This window comes from Aquarana catesbeiana, linkage group LG13 (assembly GCF_042186555.1).
Source record: "Aquarana catesbeiana isolate 2022-GZ linkage group LG13, ASM4218655v1, whole genome shotgun sequence".
Taxonomy (NCBI): Eukaryota; Metazoa; Chordata; class Amphibia; order Anura; family Ranidae; genus Aquarana; species Aquarana catesbeiana.
Genome location: NC_133336.1, coordinates 5,295,503 through 5,308,443, shown reverse-complemented (window position 1 = coordinate 5,308,443; position 12,941 = coordinate 5,295,503). Strand labels below are relative to the sequence as shown.

General features: G+C 45.6%; 1 protein-coding gene across 1 annotated transcript in view; it reads left to right on the top strand.

Moving 5' to 3' along the window:
- PRIMA1 (proline rich membrane anchor 1) overlaps positions 1–12,941 on the top strand; it is a 107,496-nt gene that overhangs the window by 6,594 nt on the left and 87,961 nt on the right. The window contains exon 2 of the mRNA XM_073609882.1: positions 6,518–6,639. Coding sequence (XP_073465983.1) covers positions 6,550–6,639 — 90 coding nt within the window. The 5' untranslated portion in view covers positions 6,518–6,549. The remainder of the gene's footprint in view (positions 1–6,517; positions 6,640–12,941) is intronic.

Here is a 12,941-nt window from a genome sequence, read left to right as displayed (position 1 = left end):
TTGGATTACGGAACTTTATTCAGTGTCGTTGCATTTGTGCAAAGCAGATTGCCCGGGGCAGCTAAGCTATTAGCTCCCTAGTGTGATGATAGAAAGCCACTTATCCCCAGAGAGATTGAAGAAGTGTAACAGCAGCAAAACCTCTCTTCTGCAGTACAGGGAAAATGTTCTGCCTAAAACTGCTGGATGGAGATTGCAAGCCGACTTTCCACCACTTTACAGACAGGGCCGGGGCTCATTTTCATCCCTCGGGTTTGATTTATCGGTGGGATTCTGCAGCCTCTATCAGTCTGCTTGGCATTCAACACTTCCCGGTAGTGTCGGATCCTGGTGTCCCCCTTCCACCGTGTCATGATTCCATCCTCCGACCCCTTTGTCACTGCTGAGCCCTGTAGTGACATAGAGGTTGTGGAGGACAGGACCATGGTTGGACATAAAGACTTCTGACACTTCCGGGAGTGTCGGATCCTGGTGTCCCCCTTCCACCGTGCCATGATTCCATCCTCCGACCCCTTTGTCACTGCTGAGCCCTGTAGTGACATAGAGGTTGTGGAGGACAGGACCATGGTTCATGGTTGGACACAAAGACTTCTGACACTTCCAGGAGTGTCAGATCCCTGTGTCCTCCTCCACCGTGCCATGACTCCATTCTCCGACCCCTTTGTCACTGCTGAGCCCTGTAGTGACATTGAGGTTGTGGAGAACAGGACCATGGTAGGACACAAAGACTTCTGACACTTCCCAGGAGTGTCGGATCCTGGTGTCCCCCTTCCACCATGCCACGATTCCATTCTCTGACCCCTTTTTCTCTGCAGAGTCCTTTCATGACATAGGCAGTTGGAAGATAGAACCATGGTTAGATAAAAAAAACTGACACTTCTGGGAGTGTCGGATTCTGGCCCCCCCACCATGCCATGATTCCATTCCCTGACCCCTTTGTCACTGCTGAGTCCTTTCATGATGTAGGGGTTGGAAAATAGAACCTTAGTTGGACCCAAAAAAAAAATCTGCTATAGAGGTTGTTGAGGATAGGACCACAGTTGGACACAAAGACTTCTGACACTTCCAGGATTGTCAGATCCTGATTTCCCCCTCCACCGTGCCATGATTCCAATCTCCGACCCCTTTGTCACTGCTGAGCCCTGTAGTGACATAGAGGTTAGGACCATGGTTGGACACAAAGACTTCTGACAGGTCCGGGAGTGTCAGATCCCTGTGTCCTCCTCCACCATCCCATGATTTCATTCTCTGACCCCTTTGTCACTGCTGAGTCCTTTCATGACATAAGGGTTTGGAAGATAGAACCATGGTTGGATACAAAAAAAAATCTGACACTTCTGGGAGTGTCGGATTCTGGTGCCCATCCATCATGCCATGATTTCATTCTCCGACCCCTTTGTCACTGCTGAGTCTTTTCATGATGTAGGGGTTGGAAAATAGAACCTTAGTTGGATACAAAAAAAAAATCTGCTATAGAGGTTGTGGAGGATAGGACCACGGTTGGACACAAAGACTTTTGACACTTCCCAGGAGTGTCAGATCCCGGTATCCCCCTCCACCGTGCCATGATTCCATTCTCCGATCCCTTTGTCACTGCTGAGCCCCATAGTGACATAGAGGTTGTGGAGGTTAGGACCATGGTTGGACACAAAGACTTCTGACACTTCTGGGAGTGTCGGATTCTGGTGCCCCCCCCCCCCACCATGCCATGATTCCATTCTCCGACCCCTTTGTCACTGCTGAGTCCTTTCATGATGTAAGGGTTGGAAAATAAAACCTCAGTTGGACACAAAAAACAATTCTGCTGTAGAGGTTGTGAAGGATAGGACCACGGTTGGACACAAAGACTTCTGACACCTCTGAGAGTGTCAGATCCTGGTGTCCCCCTCCACCGTGCTATTATTCCATTTCCCGACCTCTTTGTCACTACTGAGTCCTTTCATGACATAGGGGTTGATAGAACCATGGTTGGATACAAAAAAAAAAACCTGACACATCTCGGAGTGTTGGATTCCGATGTCCCTCTCCACCATGCCATGGTTCCATTCTTCAACCTCTCAATTATGAGTCCTAAGGCTTGGAAGAGAGAACCACTGCCTGTGGCTGGACACAAAAACATCTAACACTTCTGAGGGTGTCAGATTCTGATGTGCCTGGTCACCATGCCATGAGTCCATCCGTGCTCCAACCCCTTAATCACTACTGAGTCCTGTAGTGACAGACTTTGAAGGATAAAATCACAGCCAGACACTTCTGGAAACGTCAGGTTTCTTTGTCCCCTGCCACTATGGCATGCTTCCATTCCATGACTGCTCCTGCATTCTATCCTCCAACCCCTAGACATGGATAGAACCACAGCCCACAGTTGGACTCAAAGACATCTGACATTTCCAGAAGTGTAGATTCCAATGTTTCCCATCATCAGATGCACCATCAGATGCTAATCAGATGCTTAAAAAAAACACCCCTGCCGCTGTAATTCAGGCGCCCCACGTCCGAAAAGGGGCCGGACGCCTGAATAGGGGGTGGCTGCGGCGGCCATACATACAGTGGGGTGGCGTGATAGAGGGGGCGGCGTTCGTGCGCCCATAATGGACGAGCCGCCACTGGAGAGCAGAGCTGTGGGAGGGGGCAGCAGGCTCCACCCACTGCAGAAAACTACAGGAGGGGGTGGAGACAAGACCAGTCACCCTGCATAAGGAGAGAGGGCAGCAGTGGGCGGTCTTTATTACAGGAATTCTCACAATGGAGGACTGAACAGATCAGGAAGAAATACACAAAAATCACCGAGATTCAAGTCACATGACCGATGGATTTGTTTTCCTGGAGTTCAGGTTTAAAATGTATCATTTATTTTAAGATTGTCCTAAATTTGTATCATTTTAATAGGTAGGGAGGACCCTCACCATGCCAACATCCAAAAGGATGGACCAAGTCAAAAAATTGGCAGACTTTGTGGGCACACAATGAGAGGGAAAATCAGTAAAAAAGTATAAATTTTATTACAGCATCATTAAAATTACAAAAAACATATAACCAGCATACAAACAACACCCAGTATGGACACAGTTACCAGTTACCCAATGATGCAGTTACAGAGGGCTGGATCTAAGGTACAGAAATTGATGTCACAATGCATCAAAGTAGGAGAAAAATTTCTGATCCACTAATGCCTCCAAAAATGTTGACGTGTTTCGCTAAAATATTAGCTTCCTCAGGACAAAAAACTGGGTAGGTGTTCATATGCAACGGTCATGTAGAAGTATATTAGAATATAAAATCACATCACACACAGCGGTAAATAGTCACAGATTCCCGCTATAGATGTATTCAATACAGTATCAGTGGTACCGAGAAATGGCCCATGGGTACAGAGCCACTATTTTAAAGTATAGAGACCGATAGAATGTCTGACTATGTAAATACTGCACTTACCCCACTGGGGGAGAGCTTTTGTTAGGGCTCAGATCAGTGTTGCCGCATGAGCAGGGGAAAATGTACCCCCTTCGCCACTGCGCCCCTATGTATGGCTTTCCTCGCTGTCTATGGCACGTGTCATACATAGGGGCGCAGTGCCGAAGGGGGTACATTTTCCCCTGCTCATGCGGCAACACTGATCTGAGCCCTAACTAAAGGTCTCCCCCTGTGGGATAAGTGCAGTATTTACATATTCAGATATTCTATTGGTCTCTATACTTTAAGGGATTGAGCACTCACCCATTTAAAATAGTGGCTCTGTACCCATGGGCCATTTCTCAGTACCACTGATAGTGTATTGAATACATCTATAGCGGGAATCTGTGACTATTTACCGCTGTGTGTGATTTATATTCTAATATACTTCTACATGACCGTTGCATATGAGTACCTATCCAGTTTTTTGTCCTGAGGAAGCTAATATTTTAGCGAAACGCGTCGACGAGCAAATTTTTGGAGGCATTAGTGGATCAGAAATGTTTTCTCCTACTTTGATACATTACGACATCAATTTCTGTACCTTAGATCCAGCCCTCTGTAACTGCATCATTGGGTAACTGTGTCCATAATGTTGTAAATTGCTGCGTAAACTGTCAGCGCTATATAAATCCTGTATAATAATAATAATAATAATACCAGGTGTTGTTTGTATGTTGGTTGTATGTTGGTTATATGTTTTTTGTCATTTTAATGATGCTGTAATAAAATTTATACTTTTTTACAGATTTTCCCTCTCATTGTGTGCCCACAAAGTCCGACAATTTTTTGACTTGGTCAATCCTCGTATGTATCATTTTAATGATATACATTTTCTTTTACCGATAGCAATCAGTTAGTTTGCATATATTGTAACTGCATATCTAAACCCAAGAACAAAAATATAATATACTGCAGCTGTCCCATCCTTAGATATAGCGGATGCATCTGTTTTCTTTTTATAGAACGTTTTCTGCAAGTACAGAAAAAAAATGAAATCATGTGTACTGCACTGCAATTGTAACCAATGTGATCAATGTTTCCTGCTGTCTCCTACGAAACGAACGTGGTTTTCACATCTAAGCTCCAAGTCCAATGACTGTACCTAGGTCGTGATGATGTCATCAGTCTGCTGCAGGCAGGAAGAAGCATTTCCTCAGTCTCCTCCCCCGCAGTGATCAGACTGCAACATTGTAACTTTGTAGTAATCTGCAAATAGGTTACATTTTTGCTCTCTAAAATTAGATAAACAATTGAGAGAAGCAGAGCGGTGGATGACTATGGCGGGCGGCCTGTAATGCCGAGGCGGCACATTGCGGAGGATTTGTGGCTGCGGAGGAAGAGTCCCGGGTGTGGGAAATCCTCGTATCAGGCAGTACCACAGCCGCCGATGACAATGGCTCTGCTGTGTCTATTGAAGGCTGAATCTCTCTTCTGTTCAGTTTTCATACTCTGCTGTTGACAATCGGTGCGTGGAAAGGAGTTCTCACAATCATCTCCTTCCAGTCATTGGGGGAAGGGGGCATGGGGGGGGGGTGATGATGAGCGGCAAAAAGTACCCCTGGAAGCAGTTCGGGCTGCAAAGTTTTGGTTGCTTTCCTTGAAATATTAGTTAACCTTTTCATCTTCTTCTCATCATCTTCTCTAAGAAGAAAATGATATAATCACTGGTTCTCTGTGTTTCTCTATGCGGTGCAGTCAGATCATGGCTTTGTTGGGGGTGGCCGGGTGCTGTACACGCCTTGCAAACATTCCAGCACCCTGTCTTACCCTGCGTTCACACCCATGCATTTTTTTAGTGCGTTTTTTGCAGTTTGCTGGAATGCACTACAGTCCATTTACCATGGTTTCCTATGGTACTAGTTTACATCTATGTGGCCGGTGCGCTTTTGGAAAGGGGCGGGGACTTTTTTCTGCGATTTGCAGCTAATAGACTTCAATATTGGAGCTGAACCGGCAAAAAACACCCAAAAGCCGGCTCTTGTGTTTTTATTACATTTCACAGCTTTTTTGGTGATTGGGTAGGGGTACGATGTACCCAATACCCATTCACATAGGGGGGGCGGGATCTGGGGGCCCCCTTCTTAAAGGGGGGCTCCCAGATTCCGATAAGCCCCCCACCGGCAGACCCTGACAACCACCAGCTACGGTTGTCGGGAAGAGGCCCTTGTCTTCATCAACATGGGGGCAAAGCACCCAACCCCCACCCCCCATGTTGAGGGGATGCTGCCTGGTATGGTTCAGGAGGGGGGGCGCTCGCTCATCCCCTCCCTTTCCTGACCTGCCGGGCGACATGCTTGGATAAGGGTCTGGTATAGATTTTAGGGGGGACCCCACGCCATTTTTTTTTTAAATCCATACTAGACCTGAAGGGTATGGACCTGGGTGGGGGGGACCCCACGCCATTTTTTTTGTGAATATTCTTTTCCAGCAGATTTTTTTTTTTTACTTTCAGTGGGAAGCCCGCTGACAGCTGATGACTCATCAGTTGCTAAGGACGCCGTGGCCCCCGGCCCCCTCCTTAGCAACCAGCTATATACAGTGCATTTAAAGAGAAAAAAAAAGACACAAAATGCATAAAAACTACATGCAAAAACACATAAAAAACTGCAAAATGCACTGAAAAACGTGCCTGAAAAACGCATCAAGCGCAGCCGCATAGGCGTGAACCTAGACTTTGTACTCCTCCAATGAGCCCTCAGCAGTGGGCCGGCCCTTGGGAGAAGTTTTGCAAATATCAAAACGCCTTGATAGGCGGGTGTCAGTCTGGCGGAGTGGGCGGTCCTAGGCAGGCTGCACTTGCATGGTATCGCCTACATGTGAGGCGGAGTCTTCATGATTGAAGGAACTAAAAATTGATGAACCAGAGGTGTTTAGGCTGGGAGGGGAAAGGACTAGATGATGCTGGACGTCCTTCAGCCCAGACATGAGGCAGGCGCTATCTGCTGACTTCATCTCAGCCTAGGCAAAGTCACTGACTGGAGCTTTTTATTGTCATATATATATAGAAATGTAAAGTGTTGGCAGTGATGTAATCCTGTGTTGCTCTGTTGTCTCTGTGCAGTTGTGCGGATTGTAAGCGGCACGGCGGGCGTGATGCAGAACGGGGGGCTCTGGCTGTACTGCCCTTTCTCTTCCTCTCTCCTGATTCGATGTCTGACACTTCCTCTGGCCGGAGTCATTCAGGTAAGGACTCTTCCTCCATGCCGGGTCTCTAGAAGGACAGACAGACAGCCGGCTGGTCATCAGGGACTCAGAAACAACGAATGTTTTATTGTATTTCAGAATCGTCCCTCAGTCACAGCAAAGGGATCCTTCATGTCACCAATACATCTCTGTCTACATTGTAATAAAGGATTGCAGCCTAGATCCCAGCGCTGACAGGTTACAGAGCAGAGGCGTCTGAGTAACATTGTTTATAAACATTGATCAAACAAGAGATAGAGATATACAAAATAACTTTGTTTATAATCATTGTTCAGACAGGAGATAGAGAGATACAAAGTAACAATGTTTATAAACATTGTTCAGACGGGAGATAGAGAGATACAAAGTAACAATGTTTATAAACATTGTTCAGACGGGAGATAGAGAGATACAAAGTAACATTGTTTATAAACATTATTCAGGCAAGAGATAGAAAGATACAAAGTAACCTTGTTTATAAACATTGATCAGACAGGAGGTAGAGAGATACAAAGTAACATTTTCTAAACATTGTTCAGACAGGAGATAGAGATAAAAAGTAACCTTGTTTATAAATATTGAGCAGACAGGAGATAAAGAGATACAAAGTAACATTGTTTATAAACATTGATCAGACGGCGGATAGAGAGATACAAAGTAACATTGTTTATAAACATTGATCAGACAGGAGATAGGGAGATACAAAGTAACATTGTTTATAAACATTGATCAGACAGGAGATAGGGAGATACAAAGTATTATTGTTACTTTTGTATCTACTTTGTTTATCTGCAGATCAGAGGGATGATCTCCTATCTGGATAGACTTGATTTTATTTGTAAATCATTTTGCAAAGCAAAGGTGAAAAGCGTGACATTATCGCCTCACCTCTCCACCTCCTCCAATCAGAGAATCATTCATTCAGGAAATACAAAGCGTTCTCTGAACGGCATCAATGCCGAGTGACCGACTTCCCATTGAGAATGTATTGGGGGTCCTAGAAGTGAGGGGAGATCCCTGTAGTGATGGTGTATCTCCTGTCGGGGGGGAGGGAGCTGCTGGGACAAAACACTCCATACAGTTTCCTGCAGCCGTTTTCTGAGGCAGGAAGTTTCGTTCATTCACAAATATTTATATAGAGCCCCAAACCAAAGATCTGAGAGTCCAAAATCTTTTCTTAACCATTTTCATTCACAATAAGACAATATAAAACAGCCCCAGCGCTGGGAACAAGGATGTCCTCCTTCTTCAGGGCTCAGACATTGTACAGTAAAACCTCGGATTGAGAGTGACTTGGATTGAGAGCGTTTTGCAAGATAAGCAAATTTTTTAAATAAATTTTGACTTGATATACAATGGGGAGGGAAAGTATTCAGACCCCCTTAAATTTTTCACTCTTTGTTATATTGCAGCCATTTGCTAAAATCATTTAAGTTCATTTTTTTCCTCATTAATGTACACACAGCTCCCCATATTGTACACACAGCACCCCATATTGTACACACAGCACCCCATATTGTACACACAGCACCTCATATTATACACACAGCCCCCCATATTGTACACACAGCCCCCCATATTGTACACACAGCACTCCATATTGTACACACAGCCCCCCATATTGTACACACAGCCCCCCATATTGTACACACAGCCCCCCATATTGTACACACAGCACCCCATATTGTACACACAGCACCTCATATTATACACACAGCCCCCCATATTGTACACACAGCCCCCCATATTGTACACACAGCACCTCATATTGTACACACAGCACCTCATATTATACACACAACACCCCATATTGTACACACAGCCCCCCATATTGTACACACATCACCTCATATTGTACACACAGCCCCCCATATTGTACACACAGCACCCCATATTGTACACACAGCACCTCATATTATACACACAGCCCCCCATATTGTACACACAGCACCCCATATTGTACACACAGCACCCCATATTGTACACACAGCACCTCATATTATACACACAGCCCCCCATATTGTACACACAGCCCCTCATATTGTACACACAGCCCCCCATATTGTACACACAGCACCTCATATTGTACACACAGCACCTCATATTATACACACAGCACCCCATATTGTACACACAGCCCCCCATATTGTACACACATCACCTCATATTGTACACACAGCCCCCCATATTGTACACACAGCACCCCATATTGTACACACAGCACCTCATATTATACACACAGCCCCCCATATTGTACACACAGCCCCCCATATTGTACACACAGCACCCCATATTGTACACACAGCACCCCATATTGTACACACAGCCCCCCATATTGTACACACAGCACCTCATATTGTACACACAGCCCCCCATATTGTACACACAGCCCCCCATATTGTACACACAGCACCTCATATTGTACACACAGCACCTCATATTATACACACAGCCCCCCATATTGTACACACAGCCCCCCATATTGTACACACAGCACCTCATATTGTACACACAGCACCTCATATTATACACACAGCACCCCATATTGTACACACAGCCCCCCATATTGTACACACAGCACCTCATCACAGCACCCCATATTGTACACACAGCCCCCCATATTGTACACACAGCACCCCATATTGTACACACAGCACCTCATATTGTACACACAGCACCTCATATTATACACACAGCACCCCATATTGTACACACAGCCCCCCATATTGTACACACAGCACCTCATCACAGCACCCCATATTGTACACACAGCCCCCCATATTGTACACACAGCACCCCATATTGTACACACAGCACCCCATATTGTACACACATCACCTCATATTGTACACACAGCCCCCCATATTGTACACACAGCACCCCATATTGTACACACAGCACCTCATATTGTACACACAGCACCCCATATTGTACACACAGCCCCCCATATTGTACACACAGCACCTCATATTGTACACACAGCCCCCCATATTGTACACACAGCCCCCCATATTGTACACACAGCACCTCATATTGTACACACAGCACCCCATATTGTACACACAGCACCCCATATTGTACACACATCACCTCATATTGTACACACAGCCCCCCATATTGTACACACAGCCCCCCATATTGTACACACAGCCCCCCATATTGTACACACAGCACCCCATATTGTACACACAGCCCCCCATATTGTACACACAGCACCTCATATTGTACACACAGCCCCCCATATTGTACACACAGCCCCCCATATTGTACACACAGCACCTCATATTGTACACACAGCACCTCATATTATACACACAGCCCCCCATATTGTACACACAGCCCCCCATATTGTACACACAGCACCTCATATTGTACACACAGCACCTCATATTATACACACAGCACCCCATATTGTACACACAGCCCCCCATATTGTACACACAGCACCTCATCACAGCACCCCATATTGTACACACAGCCCCCCATATTGTACACACAGCACCCCATATTGTACACACAGCACCCCATATTGTACACACAGCCCCCCATATTGTACACACAGCACCTCATATTGTACACACAGCACCCCATATTGTACACACACCACCCCATATTGTACACACACCACCCCATATTGTACACACATCACCCCATATTGTACACACACCACCCCATATTGTACACACAGCACCTCATATTGTACACACATCACCCCATATTGTACACACAGCACCTCATATTGTACACACAGCACCTCATCACAGCACCTCATATTGTACACACAGCTCCCCATATTGTACACACAGCCCCCCATATTGTACACACAGCCCCCCATATTATACACACAGCCCCCCATATTGTACACACAGCTCCCCATATTGTACACACAGCTCCCCATATTATACACACATCACCCCATATTGACAGAAAAACACAGAATTGTTGACATTTTTGCAGATTTATTAAAAAAGAAAAACTGAAATATCACATGGTCCTAAGTATTCAGACCCTTTGCTGTGACACTCATATATATAACTCAGGTGCTGTCCATTTCTTCTGATCATCCTTGAGATGGTTCTGCACCTTCATTTGAGTCCAGCTGTGTTTGATTATACTGATTGGACTTGATTAGGAAAGCCACACACCTGTCTATATAAGACCTTACAGCTCACAGTGCATGTCAGAGCAAATGAGAATCATGAGGTCAAAAGGAACTGCCTGAAGAGCTCAGAGACAGAATTGTGGCAAGGCACAGAGCTCAGAGACAGAATTGTGGCAAGGCACAGATCTGGCCAAGGTTACAAAAAAATTTCTGCTGCACTTAAGGTTCCTAAGAGCACAGTGGCCTCCATAATCCTTAAATGGAAGACGTTTGGGACGACCAGAACCCTTCCTAGAGCTGGCCGTCCGGCCAAACTGAGCTATCGGGGGAGAAGAGCCTTGGTGAGAGAGGTAAAGAAGAACCCAAAGATCACTGTGGCTGAGCTCCAGAGATGCAGTCGGGAGATAGAAGAGAGTTGTAGAAAGTCAACCATCACTGCAGCCCTCCACCAGTCGGGGCTTTATGGCAGAGTGGCCGACGGAAGCCTCTCCTCAGTACAAGACACATGAAAGCCCGTCCACCAACGTTTACCATCCCCCCTGACAGAACTGGAGAGGATCTGCAAGGAGGAATGGCAGAGGATCCCCAAATCCAGGTGTGAAAAACTTGTTGCATCTTTCCCAAAAAGACTCATCAAAAGGGGCTTCTACTAAATACTGAGCAAAGGGTCTGAATACTTAGGACCATGTGATATTTCAGTTTTTCTTTTTTAAGAAATCTGCAAAAATTTAAACAATTCTGTGTTTTTCTGTCAATATGGGGGGCTGTGTGTGCAATATGGGGTGCTGTGTGTACAATATGGGGTGCCGTGTGTACAATATGAGGTGCTGTGTGTACAATATGGGGGGCTGTGTGTACAATATGGGGTGCTGTGTGTACAATATGGGGTGCTGTGTGTACAATATGGGTGCTGTGTGTACAATATGGGGTGCTGTGTGTACAATATGGGGTGCTGTGTGTACAATATGGGGTGCTGTGTGTACAATATGGGGAGCTGTGTGTACAATATGGAGTGCTGTGTGTACAATATGGGTGCTGTGTGTACAATATGGGGTGCTGTGTGTACAATATGAGGTGCTGTGTGTACAATATGAGGTGCTGTGTGTACAATATGGGGTGCTGTGTACAATATGGGGTGCTGTGTGTACAATATGGGTGCTGTGTGTACAATATGAGGTGCTGTGTGTACAATATGGGGTGCTGTGTGTACAATATGGGGTGCTGTGTGTACAATATGGAGTGCTGTGTGTACAATATGGGGTGCTGTGTGTACAATATGGGGTGCTGTGTACAATATGGGGTGCTGTGTGTACAATATGGGTGCTGTGTGTACAATATGGGGTGTTGTGTGTACAATATGGGGTGCTGTGTATAAAATATGGGGTGCTGTGTGTACAATATGGGGTGTTGTGTGTACAATATGGGGTGCTGTGTGTACAATATGGGTGCTGTTTGTACAATATGGGGTGTTGTGTGTACAATATGGGGTGCTGTGTGTACAATATGGGGTGCTGTGTGTACAATATGGGGTGTTGTGTGTACAATATGGGGTGCTGTGTGTACAATATGGGTGCTGTGTGTACAATATGGGGTATTGTGTGTACAATATGGGGTGCTGTGTGTACAATATGGGGTGTTGTGTGTACAATATGGGGGGCTGTGTGTGCAATATGGGGTGCTGTGTGTACAATATGGGGTGCTGTGTGTACAATATGGGGTGTTGTGTGTACAATATGGGGTGCTGTGTGTACAATATGGGGGGCTGTGTGTACAATATGGGGTGCTGTGTGAACAATATGGGGTGCTGTGTGTATAATATGGGGTGCTGTGTGTACAATATGGGGGGCTGTGTGTACAATATGGGGGGCTGTGTGAACAATATGGGGGGCTGTGTGTACAATATGAAGTGCTGTGTGTACAATATGGGGGGCTGTGTGTACAATATGGGGGGCTGTGTGTACAATATGGGGTGATGTGTGTACAATATGGGGGGCTGTGTGTACAATATGGGGTGCTGTGTGTACAATAATGAGGAAAAAAATGAACTTAAATGATTTTAGCAAATGGATGCAATATAACAAAGAGTGAAAAATGTAAGGGGGTCTGAATACTTTCCGTCCCCACTGTACAAGTGATGTCTTGATATGCAAGTAGCGTCACAACTGAGTATAAAAGAGAAGAGTGGCGCCTCTAAGTGTAG